The 24,247-nt window shown below is 38.1% G+C and overlaps 2 protein-coding genes across 3 annotated transcripts; both read right to left on the bottom strand.

The window, feature by feature from the left end:
* Positions 1-660: 660 nt before the first annotated feature.
* LOC133736785 (allene oxide synthase 1, chloroplastic-like) lies at positions 661-3,272 on the bottom strand. Of its 2 annotated transcripts, XR_009859723.1 has the most exons (2): positions 1,529-3,272; positions 661-1,032 (listed from the first exon to the last, which is right to left on the bottom strand). XR_009859723.1 is itself a non-coding variant. In XM_062164383.1 (1 exon), the coding sequence occupies exon 1, from the start codon at positions 3,146-3,148 to the stop codon at positions 1,685-1,687; it is 1,464 nt and encodes a 487-aa protein (XP_062020367.1). In that variant the 5' UTR covers positions 3,149-3,272; the 3' UTR covers positions 1,411-1,684. The 2 variants fall into 2 exon arrangements, 1 of the variants encoding a protein (XP_062020367.1); XM_062164383.1 differs by lacking the exon at positions 661-1,032 and having other exon boundaries at positions 1,411-3,272.
* Positions 3,273-4,566: 1,294 nt separating this feature from the next.
* On the bottom strand, positions 4,567-9,234 carry LOC133736787 (uncharacterized). The gene is made up of 8 exons (XM_062164386.1): positions 8,791-9,234; positions 8,529-8,694; positions 8,390-8,436; positions 8,228-8,349; positions 7,389-7,629; positions 6,946-7,069; positions 5,995-6,098; positions 4,567-4,951 (listed from the first exon to the last, which is right to left on the bottom strand). Exons 1-7 carry the CDS (start codon positions 8,848-8,850, stop codon positions 6,022-6,024), a joined length of 837 nt encoding a protein of 278 aa, XP_062020370.1. The 5' UTR covers positions 8,851-9,234; the 3' UTR covers positions 4,567-4,951; positions 5,995-6,021.
* Between the last annotated feature and the right edge of the window lie 15,013 nt (positions 9,235-24,247).

Here is a 24,247-nt window from a genome sequence, read left to right as displayed (position 1 = left end):
TACTTTCCTTTCCTGCAGCAACCAAACACCGGAAGAGAAATCAAATGGTCTTTCCTGAATACTTTCCTTGCTTTACCAAACAGAGGAAAGGAAACCTGACATGAACTTTAGTTTCCCTTCCCTATGGGAAAGACAAGGGAATTGATTTCCCTTTCGAGAACCAAACGAAGCCCAAAATTATAGTTTACACTTTATAAAATGGTCTCAGCTGATAGGTTTGTACAGGGAGGGTATCAGCATCCCCCTCCATAAATTTAGATTTTAGTTCCGACCAATTTTGTATATAAATGTACCACAAATATCACTCGAGTTGAATGTAAATGTTTGTCAAACCACGGTCATGTCATCCCCGTTTGCAGAAAATTTCGAGAGTTCTAAAAAGTGTCAATCCAATGCAAAGCTCCTTTGTAAGTGCCAAGCAAGATTAGAACATTTATTTGAACGTGCATGATGAAAATGATACCAATATTTTCAATGTGTTAAATTCTTTTTTCTCTTTGCTATTTTATAATCGCAATGTAAAAAATACAAACAAAAAAAATGGCTTTAGTAATTTTTTTTTCTTTCTTTTTTTTCTAAAGGTTGGCTTTAGTTATCTTAGAATTTTATACCGACAATGTGACCAACGAGCAATATCATAATTCCTAATAAATTAAGAAGGGTCCAGGTGAATTCTGATTTGAGGCCATCTCACTTGGCATATCAGTAAAGTAATTAAATATGAGATTTCTGTCAAATGACAAATTGCCAAATAAAGAAGTGCTACCTAATGCCATACATCACTGTCAGTTGGGGACGGCACAACTACACTGAATAAGCTAACACTATGATATATCTTGGCTCATGATCCCATCTGTGTATTCAAAGCCGATAATGAGGAACAAGGGATTACAAAACGACATTGCTGGAGGTGACACTAAATTGAGCTTCTGAACAGGTAATGACCTCCCATCTGCCCAAATTTTGTCAGCCTTTGAAAACGCCATCAATAACTAGTACAAGAAAAAATGCCTCCAGTGTACCTACAAAAGTCTGCAAACGATTACTGCTACTAGAAAATTGAAACAAGGGTTCTCTGCAGCTCTAGTCATCAAATTCTAAGATGCACACCTTATAATCGAATAAAAATAAAAGTCCTGAGAAATGAGATCTTAAAGAACACCTACGAACAATTGTAAAACTGGTTTAACCTATACTACATTTCTAGCTTGAAATAAATGTATTGGATCAGAACCAACCATATCCATGTTATTTCCATGAAGTCCAGTTCTACTTGAATGCATAGCGATAGTGCAAGTAATCTTATGAGCGGCATAAAAGTTTGAAGAGGCTATGACCATCTTAAACTCCAAGTGACTCCACTACTACTACACTATTATTTGGTCCATATGAAATTATGCAAAAATACAGTGACACAGAGAATATTTCTTTACCCATATTATTATAAACAGGAAGCTAAAATAGTATATGACTCACAATACAATCCAAAAGTCCATAAGCTAGCCAACTTCAAACCAAAAGAAAATACCTCACTCAAGTAAGTAAGATACACCCAAATGTATTGGTGATATTACATTTGAGACAAACTAGTAAGCTCAACTCTCAACCTCTCCAAGCATGCTAGAAGTGAATGGCATTGCGAATGAAATAGGTACGATTTATAAGTCATCGACCATGATGACATTCAGGAGGCTTTGGTCAATGTTTTGAATGTCACTGATGCGCCCAATGAAACCGTAGTCACATCAACAGTACAAGTGTCATATCGAAGGAAAAACTCTACCAACATTAACCTCGACACAAGCAACACCAAATCCTTCCCCGCGCACTGCTTATTCTCCAACGTTGGATCCTCAGTTTCGCGACCATTCGACCAATAAACATACTTCAACAATTTCTCACCTTCTCCTACAAACCTATGCCCCACAAACTCCTCCGGATTCTCAAAAATCTTCGGATCTTTCGTGGCGAACGGCTGATATCCGAAAATCATTTCCCCCTTCTTAATCTCAAATGCCGCATCATGGCTATGGACAACGATATCCTCCTTGGCCTTCCCGTACTGGAACGGAACTGGAGGTTCAATCCTCAAAGCCTCATAAACCACGGACTTGGTCAAAGTCATCTTATCCAACGCCGAGAAAGTAACATTCCCATCATTTTCCTTAACAACGGCCCTGATTTCATTGCGGAGCAGGCGGTGCAAATCCTCTCCTGCTGATCCAACCCACTTGATTAAAGCAGGGAACAAAAGCTTCATGCCACCAAAAGCATTGAAGCAAACCAAAAACAAAAGGTTGTGGCAAGCTTCTTCTCGTGGAATCCCGAAACTATTCTCGGCCTCGTCCAAAACCGAAGCTGACGACTCGTAAAGCGCATCGTAGAGCTTCGTGTAGGTCGATTTGACCAGAAATGCAGGGTAGGAAAACGTGTGCAGCAACAAATCTTCAGCAAAGCTCAGCAACTTGGGCGATCCGAGTGTGATCTGCGGGGCCAGTTGTGGCGCGAGCCATAAGGCCACCAAGCTTGGCCCTTTAGAACCCAATGAAGTATTGTGTGACCCGCAGAACAGCGAGAACACGAACTTAAAGGCCATGTCGTCGCTCGGAGTGTTGAAGTCTGCTTTGCCATTTTTTGAAATTTCAGTTTCCAGGTTGAGAAAGAGGTCTGACAAGTGGTTTTGGAAGAGTGGGATGAACTTGTTGTGGCGACTGGCGAGTAGAGACAAGAAGAAGCGCTTGAGAGAAGAGTGGTTCGGTTCTGAGGGGTCGAGATAGGCGCAGACGCGATAGCCGCCGGTGAAGGATGTGGAGGGCATGTAGGTGCCGTCCAAGACGTTACGTTTTTCGACTTTGGAGGTGTCAAAGAGAACGGGGAAGCTCACGGCGTTGAGGACTGCTATGACTTTAGGGTTTGAAGCGATGAAGGAGCCGGGAGGCATGTTGGTACGGAAGACTGTGGAGTTGTATTTTTGGATTCGGGTTTTGAAGAACTCATCTTTTCCTTGGCTGTAGAAATAGTTGTAACGATCTTTAATGGGACCGAAGAAGGGTAAGCCATAGTCGCCTGGGATTGGTTTCAATGGAAGCTTTGGTGGTGCAGATGATGATGAGTCAGATGGGTCAGAAGAAGAAGAAGATGAAGACATGAGAATTTAAAGTCTCTGATCATGAGAATTAACGATCTACCATCTGCTTTGTGGTACTTTTGATTTAATAGAGTGAAGAAATTAAGTTAAAGAGTTATTTTGAAATCTAGCTATTTGAGGATAAACTCTTCGTTTTTGAGACGAAAGAGTTCTAAGCAGTTAAGCTACACTTGTTAGTTTCGAAAACACGAAAGAGTTCTAAGCAGTTAAGCTACACTTGTTAGTTTCGAAAACATGGAAGTGTTCTAAGCAGTTAAGTTAAGCTACGCTTGCTAGTTTCGAAAACATGAAAGAGTTCTAAGAAGCTACACTTGTTAGTTTCGAAAACACGAAATTAAGAGTTCTAAGCAGTTAAGCTACACTAGCTAGTTTCGAAAACATGAAAGAGTTCTAAGCAGTTAATCAACTTTGTAATAAATCATTCGTTTCAATAGTACCACAAGGTAGATAAAAGTAAATACATAGTAAATGAAATCATGAGTAAAGATTCATGTCATCGAATCATATATATCAATTCACAATCACATGGAACATGTGTGCATCTTCAAGATAGTCATTGACTCATTGGTTCAAATCTAATAGTAAGTAGAAGTTATCTATTACTTGAAAGAATTCAGTTCAGTTGGAGAAGTTATCTTTAACCAGAAAGAATTCAATTCGGATGGAGAACACCTATTCAGAAGTTTTCGCAACTCAAATCATGTATGATGGAATCATAATCCGATCCATACAAGGAACTCGTGCACTTAATTAATAAGAACTCAGAAAAACTGAATTCTATGATTTATATTCATCAACTTATTTGTACAGCAATGTATGTGATGAAGAAATATTCAGAAAGGTTATTAATAATCAAATATTCCAATCGATCAAATGGAAATATTTGCCCATACAATCACATCAAGCACATGCATTGAAGGTATGTGCATTAGTTTTATCCAACTAGAATCCTTGCTATATAGTACGGCCGCCGGATTTTGACAACATTTGCCAACTAAACAGAGCCAAACTCCGTGGAGAATGGCAAATTATGTTTCAAATGTCAATATACCTTAGTAATAATGTCATTAGTCGTCATGTTTTTTGCAAAACCAACATATTTCTCCTTTTGTTCAGGTAGTTACTCCAAAATTATAGTTTACACCTTACAAAATGGTCTTAGCTGAAAGGTTTGTACAGAGAGGGTATCAGCATCCCCCTTCATAAATTTAGGTTTTAGTTCCGACTATTTTTGTATCTAAATGTACCACAAATATCACTCGGAGTTGAATGTAAAAGTTTGTCAAACCACGGTCTTGCCATCCCCGTTTGCAGAATTCGAGAGTTCTAAATGGTGTTAATCCAATGCAAAGCTCCTTTGTAAGTGCAAGCAAGATTAAAACGTCTATTTGAACGTGCATGATGAAATGATACCAATATTTTCAATGTGTTAAATTCTTTTCTCTCTTTGCTATTTTATATTGGCAATGTGAAAAATACAAATACTAATAAGAGATTTCTGTCAAATGACAAATTGCCAATTAAAGAAGTGCTACCTAATGCCATACATCACTGTCAGCTGGGGACAGCACAACTACACTGAATAAGCTAACACGAGATATATATCTTGGCTCATGAATCCCATCTATGTATTCACAGCCGATAATGAGGAACAAGGCATTACAAAACGACATTGCTGGAGGTGAAACTAAATTGAGCTTCTGAACAGGTAATGACCTCCGATCTGCCCAGATCTTGTCAGCCTTTGAAAACGCCTTCAATTACTAGTCCAAGAAAATACGCCTCCAGTGTACCTACAAAAGTCTGCAAACGATTACTGCTCCTAGAAAATTGAAACAAGAGTTCTCTGCAGCTCTAGTCATCAAATTCTAAGATGCACGCGTTATAATCAGTTAAAAAATTGGAAGTCCTGATAAGTGAGACCTTAAAGAACACCTACAAACAATTGTAAAACTGGTTTAACCTGTACTACATTTCTAGCTTGAAATAAATGTATTAGAAATTACTGATATCAGAACCAACCATATCCATGTTATTAAAATAAAGTCTTATTGTACTTCAATGCAAAGCGATAGTGCAAGTAATGTCACACCTAGATTATCTTTTAGCCTTATTTTTTACATAACCACTTTATTCCATGATGTACAACAGACTCATATACATCACATGCCAAGTAGGTAGCATAGGTCATTTAGACCAAATACTCTAATAGTAACCAATCAGGAAAAGTTCTAATTATGATTAGCTAACAAGCAGCTTTAAGGTTTTGGTACAATGTTGGTATTAGTGTTCTACGTGTTAGAATTGATTGAAAATGTCTGTGACACCAAACTTAGACAACCATTTCGTAAGTTCCAGAGTTTTAAAGCACAATGTTAAGACAGAAGCAAGATTAGCATCCCTTACCTAGCCTGGTTATGAAGAATCTTCTATAAAAGAATTACAGAAGGTATTCAAATTAAGAATTTAATACTATAACAGTGCTCAGCTGAACAGGATGGAAGAAATATGCCTTCATAGAATATTTTAGTTTTTAGTGGTTTATTTGAATGGATGTACGTCTTCAGTTTCTCAACCCATTTAGATTCTGCTGAAAAAGAGAAGTTGAAATTGATAAACTTGATTCAGTTCTCTGATTTTTTCTCTCCATCTTGGAGGTATTTATACAAAAGTAAAGAAACCAAAGTAGGAAAGTAAACCACAGCTTTAGACGGTCCACAACTACACTTGATCAAGAGTATTAAAGACTAATTAGATTAGAATAGGTTATCAATATCTTCCAATAGAAGAAGTCAGGCTAAGAAGCTTAAATGAGGTAGTAGGTACTGAATCCCTGCGGAACTTACCTCAGATCAGAGGAATCCTATACCTGCTTAAAAAAGAGACATGTCTGCGGGTGGTCCATACACAGTCTTCCAAGAAATTGGAATAAGCCAATTATCAGTGTTGCCTGCACAAAGCAAATTAGCAAAAGATATTTAAAACCTCTAACTTCAAAGCAAGATTCACCATATCAGGGCTCTAAACCTGTAGAAACACAAAAAATCTAATGGAAACAATTCTTAGGGGTAAGCATGGCACCCATCTCACCCTTTTGGCTTATCGTTATGCACCCCATCAACCATTTGAGGCACGCTATACATGGATTGGGTTTGAAATCATGCCTATGCCTAACCATTCTAATACAAGATACCTAATGATTCTAATCTATACAATTCAAAAAAAGAAAAAGGGAACAAGATATGAAAATGAACAGATCATGTATTGCTAATATCAATATCCTCTTGGCACTCTGGAAGTACATAAAAGAGATGAAGAACTTATAGGCACATTGTATTAATCCGCAGTCAAGACTGCAGATGCAATAAAGCACCAACACATATACATGTCAGCAACCGTGTGTGCATCTGCAGACTCACCCATAGACACACATTATCTCTAATGGAGGTACTGCCGGCCATGCAATTGGTGAAAAGGACTTAATTTTGAAGAACATAAATCTTGTTAAAACTAATGCAAAAGTGTTCTTACATATGACATCTAAACAAAATATATGAATAAAAAAAATCCATGAAAACGACAACAGGCACACCAATACAACAGGGAATGAAACATACGTAAGCTTATGGGAATTTCCAGGAGCCTCTCTTTCTTTTTTATACTTGTAGTTGTTTACTTTAAAAAGAGAGACTAACGAAACAAAATTGAAGAGGCAAGTTGGGTATGAGGGACCAAACTCCTCTTAAACAGAAGCACCTAGTTAGTAAACTTAAGCACGGAAATTAAAAGAAACTAACCATGGAAATTACTGGGACTCACACCCAGAAGTTTGCATGCTGCTTCAGCCAAATGGAAAGCATCAGGTGTGTTGTCTCCTTCTGAGCAGTAGCATAATAAACAGGTGACCTTCGATCCTTTTGCCTGATTCAGTAAAAGCAAACCTAGATAAAAAATTCAATATTATCTGAAAATTCTAGCTTGTAAAGCTAAACAGTCTTATGATCTATGGTTTTCACTTTTCATGTGTGGCTGTGGCTGTGGGTGAGAGAAGTTCAGCAAGAATTGATCCCAATGAGTAGAGGTGAGCACAGTAATTCCAATATATTGATAGGGTGTTCAGCAGGGAAATAATACATGGAATTTCTGTATTTCAAGTGGTAGCAACACCCTAATTACTTACAGGAATAATTCTGGTCTGGGTCCGCTCATTTCATTATTGGGTATAATTCAAAAAGAATACCTTGAAGGAAGAAAAGAGAGCTGCAAAAGGCAAGCTTGGGTAGTAATATTCTTCTTCTTCCAATTCACCTTCAAAAGGTAAGCTGTCCTCTGGCATGGCATTACCATCAGCTAATGTGTTAAGATACTTCCATGACCTCTGACTGGGGTTATAATCCTGAAGTCTTTTCCACCCAAGCTGTTCACAGTAATCATCTGTTCCATCGGCATTGCTGCTAGACAGGTAATGCATCTGGGAACCACTGGTAAACGAAAGACAAATCAATTTAAAATAAAATAAAAAAGATTTAAAAATCAAAAAATCAAAATCAAAATGCAAATGAATTGGCTTTACCGCCAGATCATTTCCACGAAACAGAGTTCAGAACTGCTTCATTTCTTTGAAGAGCAGTCACTGATGTTTAAGAATGTATGATGTTTTGTTTTCACAACAGTTTCATGGTTCCATACGTATTAAAAGCACACAGTTTTGTTGCTACTTTTGATTGTAAATGTTCCATAATGTTTGCTAGATCAAAATTCACCTCTGAAAGTGAAGTAAAGGCAAACATAAGAGACCAAGTTTTCTGTAATAATTGTATTTGATAGTGTTTCTCATTTAAGTGCCTAAACAGAGGGTTGAATGCTTATGAATCTCACAAAGTTTTCTATCAAGTACCAAAATTTTTCCCAGACTATAGAGTTTTCTTCAACATATCAGCTATGTTTCTATACAAACACCCTCCCTAGATTCTGCATTCAAAGATTACGAACTACTATAACCAAGCTGCATGAAATGCATAAAAGGAACTTGAACCATTCAAACAATATAACAGAAGACAAGATTAACGCTATCTATACCTTGACATATCAATTCTCTGCCACCTCCCAAAGTCCAAGCTCGAAAGCACAATCACATGCTTCTTCCCGCTCGCAGCAACATAATCAGCCAACTTCTTAGCAAACTCAATCATCCTACCCTGCTTAGAATTACCATCTCAAACTTCAGAACTATAATCAAACTAAAAAAAAATCTATTAAAGCCATTCCATTAGAAGCCGATTCATAAGCTACAGAACCCAAATTTCATTCATTTCATTCCATTCAAAAAATGCAAAATAACAAAAGCTAAGTAAGAAGGAGAAGCAAAGAGAACGAGGACCTTCAAGAGGAAGAGCAAGGTGGCCTTGAGGAACAGGCCCATATGCATCGTTGCCAACACATGGAAGGACATACGGACTATCCAGAAACCCGACTCTCTCCGCCATCGTCGACGCCACTAAGAGATCCACGGCGAGCTGGCCCACATTTCCGATCGACAGCGCCGGCTGAAATCAAAAATTGAAACTTTTAAGTTTCCCATTTTTTTTTTTTTTCAAGGTTGTGACTTTTTAAGAAACCAAACAGACCCAAATCGAACAGACCAGGATTAGAGTGGAGGCGTCGGCGTGGTTGTGTGTGCCTTCTTCGGGAATGAATTCCATTTTCAGTGAGCGTCTGAGTTCTCGAACAAGTTGGGTGGTTTTGCAAAGCTTTTTCTTGAAGAAGAAGAAGGTTTTGCGGTTTGGGGTGGTGTTATATGTGGGCTGGTTTCCTTGTATTGGTTAGAGGCCTCCTTGATTTTTTTTTTAAATAACACCAAATTTATTGAAGAAAGAAAAAAATGAATCAAACAAACCGAAATTCCAAGAAACGGGACATATTTCGGCAATAGAGTGGCTTGATGACAAGTATCCCACCACGAAACACTAACATAAGCCAATTTGTCAGCAACTTGGTTGCTTGTTGTTCATTGGATTCCAGAGGAACTACTTCATTAGGATTGGGGAATTGCTGCGATTCTTCCTTAATAGCCTGGATTCTACCGTCGAGAGTTATTTTGAAAGTATCCCCTAAACTCTTACGACTCAATATGATATACAAACTTGCATTCGAGATAAGAGAGTATGACGATTATGCCAAAGAATAGTGAGTTTCCAAGGGACAACTGCGAAAGTCGAAGTGAGAAAATGAACAACCAACAAAGAGTTGCATTCAATCCAAAGTGAGTGTCATATTTTCTCACATGTGATATTAATTGCATGACAAATGGCATGAAGCTCAGCCTCTAACGCTGTAGCAAAACTCAACGGCCATGCATAACATTCCAAGGAGCGTTCTAAGTGATCATGAAAAATACCTCTGAAACATACGGGACCTGGACAACCATGAGCAGCTCCATTGGTGTTGACTTCCACCTGTGAAAGTAGAGGAGCTTGCCAATTAACCTCAATGACTTTTGGGGCATGACAAAAATGACCATTCACATCGAGAGATCGAATATACATAGATCAGTTAGCGTCTTCAAAATGGTGCACTTGCTAGGCATATTTATATCTCTAAGCTACAAACAAATCATGTGAACAATGGAAGAAGTAGAGAACCTTCTATCATGAAAGCGAAGAATATTTATAGCATACCAGATTTCATAGAAGACTGCTCCGATCATTATTCACCATAAATTCTGAATTTGAGTGTTGAAATTACACTGAAGATAAAAATAGTTGTTCCAAGTTGTTAAAGCCATGAGACTGATGAGAGACTCGAAACAAATTTGACAAAAGCACAATTAAAGAAGAGGTGAGTAACAAATTCTGTGTTTGCAAGGCAAAGAGAACAAGCAGAGGCAAAAGTGAAATTAACCACGACATTGCAGCAAGTCAGCAAGTCATCAGTTAACAGCTTACCATGGATTAGTTCATTAGTTTCCAAAGCACAATAGAATTACGGGAACGAAAACAAGAGTTCCAAACCCATTTCGCCCAAGGAGCCGGGGGTTGGTGTTTGTGCAAAAAGTTCTAGGCTAGAGTAGTTATCAACTTACCATTACTAGAGGAACGCCAAACAAGCTTATCATTCACCCACGGTGAGATGGATAAAAGTTGTAAAACCACTAATGTAATTTCACCCCACAAAGTCGTCAAAGCACCTATAGTGAGATTATGAGGTCTTAGCCGAGGTCCATCAACAATAAAATCTAGAGCGTCCTTGATTCACTTGTAATCAAATTAGTGTTATTATTCATCTCTCAAATTAGTGTCTATATATAATTTGAATTTTAAGTGCAATTTCACAACAATATCTTCATCATAATTCAACAATTTTTTGTTTTGGACTAAATTCAGTTTACTCCCTAAAATTTTGGGGCAAACATCAGTTTGATCTCTGATCATTTTTCCCTTTTTTTTAATCATAAACATCCCTGGACTTCCAAATTGCATCAACTGCGTCCAAATTTCAAATTTTCCTCCATTTGTGACGTCACTTGCTAAGTTGGAGCCGACATGAGGCCTTACTTGTCAGCCTTTGAACCTCAAAGAAGGCTAAATTCCCAAAATAACCTTAGGGGTTAAATTCACAAAAAATAAATAAGAAGAACACTCTGCATCTTGCTTCTTCTGCTCCACCCGGTCTGCCTATACATTTTGCTTCTTCTGCTCCATTAAAAAAAAAAAATTTGCTTCTTCTATGTCATTTTTTGAGGTCGTCGGAAAGGCGGGTTAAGTTGCCGATGGACCATCTAAGGGTAATGAAGCTGGTGGGTGTCCAAATCAATTCTAGGTATCAAAGGCGTCGGTACTTGAGATTGCCTTCAAGCGTCGTCGGACGACATGGAGGTTGGATTTGACTCGTCGGAGACTGGGAAGCACGATGGTGTCAGAGATGAGTCGCGGATGCGTAGAAACTAGTGGTGGAGGAGAGAGAAAATTCCAGATTCTCTCTCTCTCTCTCTCTCTCTCTCTCTCTCTCTCTCTAATATGTTTAGGGGTGCTTTTATTCATATTTCTTTATATATGTATTTATTTATTTATCATGTATTTTGTTTTTACGAAATCATTGTTTAATAAGTGAATAATTAAAAAGAAAATTTTAATCCTTCTTGATCCTGCCTTTGCCTCAATGAGTGGACGAACCAGAAAAAAATCTCTAATCGTGGTCTATTCAATATTAATAAAGGGTGGCAAAGATAGGACTTTAGGATTTAGGGTTTAAATCATATGTTCTACATGCACCATTCACGAAACTAGTAAGCCCACAACCATGGTAGACTTGCTATTGTGCTGGTAATCTATACTATTATTAAGAGAAGAGGCTTTGTTAGCCAAAACATAAATTTTTTACCATAATGTCCTTCAAATATTAAAAGAACTTTACATAAATTTTAATAATCAAGGGTGAAATTGTCAAAAGACAGAAAGGGAAAAATTCAAAAAAATTGAAATAAAATAAAATAATAGGAAGATGAACATGGAAGAGCCCTGCACCAAAACAAAGTAACTCCTCCCCTCTTAGTCTTCCACGTTTAAACTTCAAAGTGAATTCAACTACTCTCTCTAACTCCATGATATATACACACACACACACTAGCCTTACTGCGGACGGGCCGCACTCGCGCGTGCGAATTTTGTTTTTGAGAAATACATTTCACATATAGACATTGTCGCAAATGTGGTTGCAATCCATCTTACATAGCATGAAAGAAAAAATGCATATCATGTATGTTTTCTTCAAGTCCCTCTTACCATCAAAGATGAGGCTTCTTAAAAGCCCAAATCCTTACTATGAAGGTATAGGGTTGGTTTGATAACATAAGTATAAACGAATATTGATTTGAAATTTTGAACACCCTTTCGAGAGGATAGTGACAGAAGTTGAGTTTGATGAACTAAACTTGATCATATCTAATCTCCAAGAAAAATTATATACGAAAGCTTAAGGAAAAGACAACACTTAGCTCCAATATCTTGCAGATTTAATATGCCATTTTTTTTTTTGGGAAAAGATCCTAATAAGCTATAAAAATTTTCATCAAACACAATACATTCAACAAAAATTCTTAAACATGGGGCACAAAAGTCGCATACTAACAACTCCTACCTTCAAAAAAAAAAAAAAAAAAAAAAAAAAAACTCCTAGCTACATACATCTGACCAAAAAATAATAATGCCCTAAATCTTCTTCCTTGTCATGTTGATAAAGGTTTGTACAATCTAGTCGTGCCACTACATGTTCAGCCTCTTTAGCTGCATGTATTTGCGACCTCATCTCGAATCCTTTGGGGCCTTTTATTTTGTTCCAGCTTGTTCCCCAGAATTCCTCCTCTTCTTTAAGTTCTTTTGCAGCTTTAGTCATGTATATAATACCAAGTGTATGAAGAAGACACTGTCCAACTTACAAAAAAAAAAAAAAAAATCAGAAGAAGAAGACACTCTCCAAAGGTAGCTGTTGATAGGCGTGGGCTTCTGAATCTACTGATTTTTCAAACTCATCAAATATGATCATCGACATATGGTTGAATGCAATCTGTCATAATTCTTGTGAGCTTGTCATGCCTTCCCTTTAGCAATGTCTTCTCCCAAGCTCTCTTCTTACGGACTTCAGGATCCTCTGTCTCTTCTTCTATCTCAAGACATGATGAGAAAGTAGTCAAAGCAAATTCGCCAATGTAATCTTTTGAACATTCGCCCCCATAAACTATCTCATATACATAGTAATTGGTACCCTGAAGTCCTGTGGTATGCATAACTTTCCATGCTTGTCATACCATCCACGCTTCTCAGGATCAATTAAGACCCAATAAGCTTCACCAAGTGCTAGGAAATATTTGGCACCCTTTGGATCTCCATGATTTTTATTGGGGTGAGCTTGTGCTTCCTTCTGATAATAAGCCTTTTTTTATCTTAATATCAGAGGAGTCAACATTGATACCCACTATATCATAATAGCTAGGCACTATCCCTCACCATACTTGTCAGATCATCACAACCAATGTTAAGCTTATAGCAGAATTGTGCTGTCAATTACAAAGTTCAAGAAGGAATCCTAATTTGGAAATAGAAAGAAGTAATGGTCAGAGTTATTACTTGGCACCATAACCCATCAACATATTGACAAACAATATCATGAAGTTCTTATTTGGATTATTAAGAACTACCAGTTAATTTTTTTGTTTTCTAAAGAAGCAGTTTCCACACTGAAATGTGAATGCCGATCAATCAGACTTCTCTGCAAACTACAAAGAAAGTGAAAGTAACTTGGTCATTAGAAAACAATCACACACTAATTAAAAAGCAATAGCAAAAAAAACAAAAGAAAATAAACTAACTAAACTCTTGAAGATTATAGAAGAACAATAGTAAAATCAATACCTAGCTCTCTAGTATTTAAGATCAAAGAGAAAGGAAACAACAAATTCACCGATCTCTGCATTCTCATCCCTAACTCTCGACCCGACTTTTCACATGTCTTATGTACTTCCCTTGACTTTGGGTTTTTGGTATTCAGTAATCATAATAACCTAACAAAAATCCGAAACGAACATAAATATGCAAAGATCGAGTCCATACAAAAACAACAGTATAGGGAAATTGAGCATGGAAACAAATTCACTACATATAAACACAATGCAAATATAGTAGCAAAACTGCAGGGTACCTGCAATTTGTTCTAGACCTATGGTTTACCAAAAATGCGCCTGAATTGATCCCTATGTTGGAGAACCAAGCCAAAAAGGGAAAAAAATGAAACTCTCATCACAAATCCAGAATATTGATAGGTAAACCATACCTTTTAAGTAGATTTTCTGTCAATTGAATTCTGATCGTGAGTGGCGATTCCATAGCGGTGTGGGAGAAGAAAAAATTGATTTGCAGTTTTTGATATTAGGAGAACGTGTAACTGTCTAATCCTCCTATGTTACTCTTTTGCCCTTTGTTTATTATATCAAATATTAGTAGACTTGTATAAAGTCAGGGACAATTGTAGGGATTATTGAAATTTAAACCTTAAAGCTTATTGGCTTAATTAGACTAGCCTTCCTGCGGAAGGGCCGCACTCGCGCGTGCGAATTTTGTTTTTGAGAAATACATTTCACATATAGACATTGTCGCAAATGTGGTTGCAATCCATCTTACATAGCATTAATACTATATTTTGCAACAAAAATTAAGGTAAATAAAACAAATAAAGAACGTACTCTTAAGCTCTGCTTTTTTCCTTTAAATATGAAGAGTAACTAAGGGAGTAGAAAACCTAGGAGGATCAGTGTTAATCGTCTCCCACGTTTAGCAAAATCAAAAACCGTTCTCCCTCTTCTAGATCGTGCAGAAACCGGTTATTGGTAGGTAGAAGACGATCTCCTCACCCGGTTGTTGGTAAGTGGAAGACGATCTCCTCACGCATAAGTTCATCAATAGAAAATCAACTAAAATATATGTAGATTCCTATCGAAATTCTCTCTGGTTCAAGTGGTTGTTATACACAATTTTTGGGATTGTATTTTCCTATTTGTTTACACAAACAAAATATATGTAGATGTTAAAGGGAAGCAGATGAGTATGCTATTACAGAAGATTTAATCAAGCAAGGGTATAAGGGTACATGGTGTTCCTCACCCAAAAAGACATTCAACATAAACAGTTATCAGAAGCCCACGTTACATAGGTAGTTGCCGTTCTACTCCAAAACTCTCACCATCAAATTCTCTAGGTTCTCTTCTTATTTTGGTCTGTTCTCGCACCATGGAATTTAAATTCAAATCTAAATCATCTCAGGTATTCATATTTTTGTTATAGATGAAAATTTGAGGGATTTGAAGATCTGGTTTATATAACAGGTCAAGAAAGAAGGAAGACTTTATGGGAATTCCCCAGTTTGTGCTAGCTTCTCTGTCTATACACTCAACTTGGAGTGAAATTTAATTGTAATTTCTGTGTGGTACAGTAAAGCAGTTCTGCCATCAAGGATCAAACCCAGGAGGATAGGTTGTTGGTCCCTGCCGAATTGTCCAGTTATTTGGGTTCTAAGAGGTATTATTTGATAAAAGTGATGTCAATATCTCTTTTTCCTTTTTTCTTTTTTGTGGAAAACTTAAATTATGGGGATGCCTTCTGAATCACATGTTTTATAAATCACATATCAGCATTAGCAAGTCTTTTGTTACTTGGTTGATGCAACATGTGAGATCTTACTTATAGTTCTCTCCAGTTGATGGTGTCTCATAAAATGAAAGTGAATGACAAGGTAATTCTATAATCACTTCAAGATTAATATGCTGATCTGTGAGGGATTTTTTTTTAGCTATAAGGTTGTTTGAAGTTACTTGCTCGGAATTTAGGTTTTCCTTTAATCTCCCCTAATCACATTTTTACTTCTCTTGCTTTAGGCTGTCTAAGTGAAGCTCATTATTGATGACCTTTATTTCTCTTGAACGCTTAAATCGCTTGGAAGTATAGTTATAACATGGGCAGATCGAAAGTAACAAATATGCTGAAAGTAACCTCTTTGTATCCTCTCTGCACATTTGGCAAAACTTTTCGGTGAAAATTTCAAGTCAAGTACATTTGTTCAAAACATATATGACAATTGGTGTGTGCATCAATTTTTTTTTTCTTTTTTTTTTGAGTGGGATTGTTTGGTTGTAATTTGAAGACTTTCTTTTTCTGAGAAATGTGAATACTTTGGTCACCTAGCATGATGCCTGATACATTTTGACATTTCAGTTCTTTCACAGGTTTACTTGCTTTGAAGTTCTTAGATTTTGTTGAATCTGCTCCTAATTCATGTTTTAAATCTCTTGCTTTAGATTGCACAAGAGATTAGTGCCAATGGTTACCTCTGTAAGACAAGAAAGCTTCAAGACTTGATACATAATATATATTAGACCATCAGATCACCGGCTGGTGCATTACTGTATAGCTAGCTAGCTGGGTTATATTATTTCATTTGTGTGTCAATATGATGATTCTAAGATATGATTTTCAGATGTTGTACCTACATACTGATCTATTCCAAACGTTCAATATTCTGTTAAGCTAAAGTGAGCATTTGCGTCCTGTTTGCAATTATTATTCCTTGGATACGTACGCCTATCTAGCTTCTTCATTATGCATGCAATTTTTTCATGGGATCTCCTTCTTCATGTGTGTTTTCCCATTGAATAATAGCTAATTTTTACTATTGGTTTTGAACCATCTTAATATGAATATATTTGTTTCATGGGTTACTTTTGTCACGCCCCGAATTTTGAATAATCAATTCAAAGTCGAAACATGAATAATACAATTACAAATAACGTCCTGAATTTTTTTCTCACAAACAACCACACTTCACACCTCTCAATGTTACATAACTCAATTCCTCAAGTTACATATTACAACGCACTCTCACCAAATTAAATTACAATACTCAAAAGAGCATAACAAACCTCACAATATAAATCCAGATTTACACAAAGCAATTACTCTACGCAGCTCGATCACCTTCCCGATTCTCCTGACATGTAGGATTACCCGCTACACCGTTTGAATAGTGTACCGGGATTGCAACAATACAAACCCGGTAAGCTTTTTGCAAAGCTCGTATGAGTAAATGAAAGGATTGCACGATTTAAATTAACCAAATCAACTCAAGCATAAATTCAACTCAAGTATTTTCTTTGCATAATAATTGAAGTGTACAACGTCACTTCAAACATCAATCAACTCACGTCTCATCATGACTACTCAAAAACAAACAACTTCTTACTCAATATATACTCACAGGCTTATGATTTATTTATATAAATCATCCCATGCAGTATATTATACTTACATGCTTATGATTAATTATATTAATCACCCCATTCAGTATATCATACTTACAGGCTTATGATTAATTATATTAATCACCCCATTCAGTATGTCATACCCAAGGGCATATGATAACTCGTTTATCCCCCAAGCAGTATGATGGCAGACAGACTAGAGCTCTAACTGTATCGTAGTGTGTCACCTGGGCCAAGGTTCACCTTACGAATGACTGCTTTAATCATCAATGTGATAATTTTACTCGACTCTATAAATCAATTATTCCACACAACTCAATCATCACTTTACTCAATTACTCTTCATCAACATCAACTCAATAATATACAATGATTTATATTCTTGAAAGAATAAAGCTCGGAATTGTAAATAAATCACATCAATTCCACACCATCCAATATATATTTCACGTAAATATATATATACGTAATCACTCTCACAGGAATGACCACTAATACCAACTATAGTTCAAATGCATTTAAAGATCGATAAATTCATTTTTTATACTTTAAATACATTTTACTTACCTATGGACCGTAGTCGATCAAGTCCATATAATTTAAAACAAATATTTATTTTCATAAAACAATTTCCACAATTTCCCAATTAAATAAAATCACCGAATTTCGGTTCGTGAATTAACCATGTGCGATTTACTCACCTCGATATTCCCGCTGCGTCTTCAAATCAACACAATACACACCGAATCCGCTCACCCAAGGGAGACCGTCAATCACCTAATCAAACATGACCTTCACTTAGCCAATAACTCAAAAACATACTCAAACGACAATCCAACGGTCGGATCGAAATTAAATGATGATCCAACGGTCGGATCCTCACAGATCGCCTTTAGGATCATCCTCCAAAAATCATTACGAAGATCCAACGGTCGGATCTTCCTGAATCGTCCTTACTAACATCTTCACAAACTTATACGAAAATCCAACGGACGGATTCTCACGAATCGCCTCCCTATTCACTGTTTAGCAATTATACGAAGATCCAACGGTCGGATCTTCGCCCATGACCACACAAAGCCACTGGGACAGTCATACGATCATCATATCAAAACTAAGAGTCCATCAGACGGTCCGATCTTCACAGATCATGAATCGAACGATCGAAATCGATCGAAACGTAAAAATTCATAACTTAATCATACGATATCCAAAAATTGCGTATAATATATCGAAATGATCGTATTGAAATATAGGATCTAAAAATGTATAGAAACCATATTTTTGATCCCCGGAGGTGGCCGGAAATGGCCGCCGGAGTTAGTGGTAGAGCCGCCGCCGACCACCGCCAATGGTGTCGGGGCCGGGCTGCCCTTCTTCATCTCAACAAGCTTAACCATTTTCATAACTAGCATGAAGTCTGAAAACGAAAGGAAGTGGTCGGAAATTACCTAGAACAGTTGGGTTTGGCCGGAAATTTTCCAGAAACCGACGAAGCTCCAATCAACGTAAAAACTTCAACAAATCACTTCGGTTCCTTCTGGAGATTCGTTCAGCAACTCAAGGCGAACTCACTGCTTCAAGAATCACCGAAAGAGGTGGTCTGTAACTCGAGATATACGGATCAAAAGGTGATTTTCGATCTAAATCGAGGCGAGCTCCGACGAACGTGAAAACGTTCACCCCAAGTGCTATCCTTCTCGGAGGATGATCAGAAGGTTGAGGCGAGTTCAACAAGCCAAGAATCTTGAAGATTGGTGGGCGGAAACTCGAGATATCGGCGTTGACTCAAAATCGACATCAAACCGGGTCGAGCTCCCCGCCGCCATGCAAGGCTGCCACAGATGGCTTCAGAGGAGTGAGGCGAAGCTGCTGGACGTGGTTTCTCGTCCAGAGATGGCCGGAAGAGGAAGATAGACGCCAGCGAAGGGAAGAGGCCGACGCGGCTCGAGAGAGAGAAAAAGAGAACTGAGTTTCCAAAATGGGAAAAAAAAGAAAATATTTTTGGAATTTCCGAAAATGGAAGCTTTATACAAAACTGGAAACTTTTTCGAAAAATTATAATTAATTCATACGAACTCCGAATATTGCGTTCCACATATGCACGAGATCGTATCGCCGAGCTCTACAACTTTCATGAATGAAGGTTTCCCAAATTTTGAACGTATAAAAAGTCAACTTTCGCGAGTCCCTAAATAATGTTCGTTTTTGAAAATAAAATCGTTCGAACTAATTCCACAACTCCTCCAATCTTCGTACTTGTGCCCATGACCACGAAATCATTTCCAAAAGGTCATCGGAATTTAATTTGAATTTTCGGGGTATTACAATCTACCCTCCTTAAAGGAATTTCGTCCCGAAATTCTAGCATGCTTATCGTCGAACAACTGTGGATATCTCCATCTCATATCTGGTTCCAACTAACAAGATGCATCACCATCATCATGGTGACTCCACGACACCTACACAAGCTCAACCTCCTTCCTATGAAATCTCTTCGTAGAACTATCCAAGATACGAACAGTTCTAACCACAAAGGTCATATCCCAATGGTAACTAAATCAATTCATCACTTCACAAATCACAACAAGTTCTCCATGTATTAAAACCACACAGAAACTCAATCATAAATAGTAATGAATCACGTCTCACTACTCAACAAGTATCATTTCATCTCATAACACAATCACGATAAGGTGTGGCCTCGACCAACCCACACAATCTCCTCAATCATGAGGCATTCATCACACCACTAACTACCCACAACCACTCCATAACAAGAAATCACAGACAAAAGTTTAACTACAATTATTAGTCAAACTTAACCACGCAAAACAATGTGTAGAAGAACAATGCTTCACTACACTCATAATTTAAAGAAGGTTAAACACCTCCACAACATCTTCTTATTTATCATGGGCCACTTGGGCCTTCTTGTGGGCTCTGAGATGGTCCACTAGCACGTGTTCACTCCCAGTGATGATGGCATTGGGCTTGCCCAATCCTTGGGCTAAGCATTTGAACCGGCCATTTGGGCTGACCATTTGGGCTGAACATTGGGCTTCCATTTGGGCTTAACATTCGGGCCGAACATTTGGGCTGGAAACTCGGCTACGGTATGAAGTTGTACATACCGTTGGTATACTGTATCGACTTTACATACGTATACATACCGTACATACCATCTGTATATCATACCGACTGTATATACGTATGAATACCGTACCGACCGTATATACGTATGCATACCGTACATACCGTATATACGTCCGTATATCGAGCATATACGAGATCCAAAAATATTTGTAGGAGGTAAGGTTCGAGCTCCCGACCTCGAACACGAAGGTTTTGCTCCCAACCACTGAAGCAAGAGCTGCTTTCATTAATATATGCACACGCGTTATATTTATTATGTCATAGGCGACATAAATAAAATAAAGGGGGAGGCAAGGTTCGAAACCTTAACCTGCTGCACGAAAGTTTTGTCCCCAACCACTGGAGCACAAGCTGTTCTCGTTGTTATCCATACAATTCTTTTTATTTACCAACTTTTTCATCAAACCGGCCCATGAAGTACCCAAAACTATTTCTGCAAACCGGCCCAAAAATACCTAGAACTGTTTCTGCAATCCGGCCCATCGGGCCTCCAACCACAGCTACAGTTGTGGGCATTGATCCGTGAAGTGCCCTTGCACAGTCCACATGCCACGACCTGTCTTTTCCGTGATTTACGGAAATCAGATCTACTTTCGGCTAAAGCTTGTCGGTCACAGCTCCTCGAGATTCCTCCGGTTCCCTCACGCGCTCTCCACGCGCCAACAGCTTTTCCGTGTTTTTGGGCGACTTTAATCCAACGCGTAGTTTGAATCTCTGAGATCGTCCATCCAACGGTGGAGATCTGCTCACCTTGTTCTATAAATAGGTGCATTCTGGGGAAGCGACTGTTCACTCCAAAGGAAAAAAAATTTTCCCCAGTCATTCTCTCTCAAACTCTTCAGCCTTCCTCTCGAAACTCAAATCCTTTCTTCATCAATTTCAATCCTTCTCCTCCCGATCTTCTCTTCCATCTGGTAGATTCAATCTCTTCTTTTCTCTGAACTTTCAGATCTCCAACACCCCTTCATCAACCTTAATCCTTCTAAGGTCAATCTCCCACAAACACTCAACAACTTCGTTCTTCAATTTACACTTCCTCTCAACTCATCACCATGGAACCACGAACTCTGCAACTAATGGAGCTACAAACCCAGCAACAAATCGAGGATGTAGGAAACAACCAAGCAGCCGGGAGTAGTGCCAACACGGATTTCTGGCGAAGCCGTACCAGGTGGATTCCTACTCCAGATCAAATAAGAATCCTCAAGGATCTTTACTACGACAAGGGAGTTAAGTGCCCAACTACAGAGCACATTCACGAGATCTGTCTCCAGCTGAACCAGTATGGACAGGTTGAGGGCAAGAACATTTACTTTTGGTTCCAGAACGTCAGGGCTCGAGAGAGGCAGATGAAGAGGTGCAATCAGGCTGCTCAAGTGCCCATGGGAACTAGTTCTCCTGGTACTGGTGGATCCATTGATCTCAATTTTGGGTCCACTGGTTCTACTGGTGCTGGTGGATCCATAGATATTAATTTTGGGCCAGCTGGTGGATCCATTGACATCAATTTTGGGTCCACTAGTTCTACTGGTGCTGGTGGATCCATTTATCTCAATTTTGGGCCATGGGTCGACTGCAGTGTTGACCCGTATTTCTCCTCACCCTTCACTACTAGTACTAGTACTACTTTCTTTTGCAGGAATGAAGAACAAACTTCCATGGAACAACGAGGAGAAGATCACCAGGAGATTGAAACTCTTCCTTTGTTCCCCATGCCCGGTGAGGACATCCTTGGCAACCTAAAGACTACTTCCGAGGGAGGTAGCGGCTATGGCTACTATTCCGGTGGCTCGGACGGCTACGACGGTGGCCCTCGCATTTCCCTTGAGCTCAGCCTCAACCCCTCCGGCTGCTGACTTGGCTTAGTACAGTGTAGTCCTCCATTTTTTTTTTTTTTTTTTTTTTTTTATTATTATTTTTTTTTTTTGTAAAGTGGCTGAATCAATAAGACTGAATGTATGTGGTAGTCTTTTCTTTAAAAACAACCAACAACGCCACCAAGAATCGAACCTTGGTCACCCATTGCTCTTTCAAAATTAGCCAGCTCTGCTGCACTCGTACTTCTAGTAATTCCTTGAAGCTTCCTAGATTAGTCTCCACCCCTACGTAAGACATATCTTGATTCACCAATCAATACTGGTAAAGCACCTAATATCTCACCCTGACTATACCCCCGTTCAAAATCCTATTCTCACAACATCTGTTCCAATGCATTGATAATACAACACTAGCACTCCTAGGGTTGCAAAACAACATTATCACCTCAGCTCATATGTCGACACAATGTCTCTTCACAATCAACCCTATCACAAGGTCGTATAAATCTTTCCATATGTCAAACCATACACAAAATCTATCATAGAGATATATCCCCAACAATCACTCTCAAAACGCAACTGCAAATCAAGTCACTCAAAGGTCTAGCTAAAATCAAGGATTAATAAAGCTAAACACTTCCCAAGCTTTGCATACAACTTTTCTTTTCTTGGAATCTCCAGCACACACCATAGATGCTATTGCTACAGGTACCATACTTTACCTCACATCGATAATAAACTCTACTACCCTCCTTATAGGTAACCTAAGTATTTCCAAATTTACATCACTAAGCTCGAAAATCACAACAATCTCTTCCCTAACCGCAATACTACACACAAGTTCCACAAAAATTCTTTGTCACACAGCTACCACTAAAGCACTACAAGCACTGCCACAAAGGTTGCCATATGCACAAGTCTACTATAGACATCAGGGAAAAACCTATGCTTTTACTCATAACTTTTCCTTCTAAAAGTTCATTACGTAGTGTATATAGAATCACTACAAAACCTTCTCAATCTATACTAATTACTCAATCTTATGCAAGATTAGTATAGTTACCTCAAAGCCGCTTTAAATACGTAGCACAAGTCAATTACCAAAACTCCACTAAGACATCTCGTTACGAAACAAGATATCTAATCCTTGATACATACATCTCATCCAAAAACATATGTATGTCCAACTTAAGAAGACAAAATTACTATCGATTAATACCCGTATCCACATTAGATACGTGCATAGGTCAACACCATGCCTTCAACCAAACACTTCAACATCCAAATGAACCTCAATTCCATAAATCAATTCTCACTGACTCAACAGAGTTAAATCCGGAGGTTCCCATTCCTTGAAGATTGTAACTCGCGGCAACTAAACTTATTCTAATACAAACCTACAAGACAACTCTACGGTTCTATGTACTACTCCTTCGAATATCCATCACCCAAGAAGTATAGTATGCTTGGCTAATACACGTATAACACTTAAAACACAGTATAAGTCAAATACAAGTCCATATTAACCAAGTCAATACTACAGGGAAAGTATTCACGTTCCTAAAACGACCTAGCGGCCTAAACATCTCCTAACACTCACGCATACCCAATGACTTAGCCAATACCGAAGAGCACACGATGGGGGTCCGCTGCAGACGGGCCATCACTCGGAAAGTATTGACACATCACCAAATATGCACCTTACGCTCTGATACCAAACTGTCACGCCCCGAATTTTGAATAATCAATTCAAAGTCGAAACATGAATAATACAATTACAAATAACGTCCTGAATTTTTTTCTCACAAACAACCACACTTCACACCTCTCAATGTTACATAACTCAATTCCTCAAGTTACATATTACAACGCACTCTCACCAAATTAAATTACAATACTCAAAAGAGCATAACAAACCTCACAATATAAATCCAGATTTACACAAAGCAATTACTCTACGCAGCTCGATCACCTTCCCGATTCTCCTGACCTGTAGGATTACCCGCTACACCGTTTGAATAGTGTACCGGGATTGCAACAATACAAACCCGGTAAGCTTTTTGCAAAGCTCGTATGAGTAAATGAAAGGATTGCACGATTTAAATTAACCAAATCAACTCAAGCATAAATTCAACTCAAGTATTTTCTTTGCATAATAATTGAAGTGTACAACGTCACTTCAAGCATCAATCAACTCACGTCTCATCATGACTACTCAAAAACAAACAACTTCTTACTCAATATATACTCACAGGCTTATGATTTATTTATATAAATCATCCCATGCAGTATATTATACTTACATGCTTATGATTAATTATATTA

This window comes from Rosa rugosa, chromosome 3 (assembly GCF_958449725.1).
Source record: "Rosa rugosa chromosome 3, drRosRugo1.1, whole genome shotgun sequence".
NCBI lineage: Eukaryota > Viridiplantae > Streptophyta > Magnoliopsida > Rosales > Rosaceae > Rosa > Rosa rugosa.
Note: the sequence above shows the minus strand (reverse complement) of the source record. Positions and strands in the feature narration are given on the sequence as shown.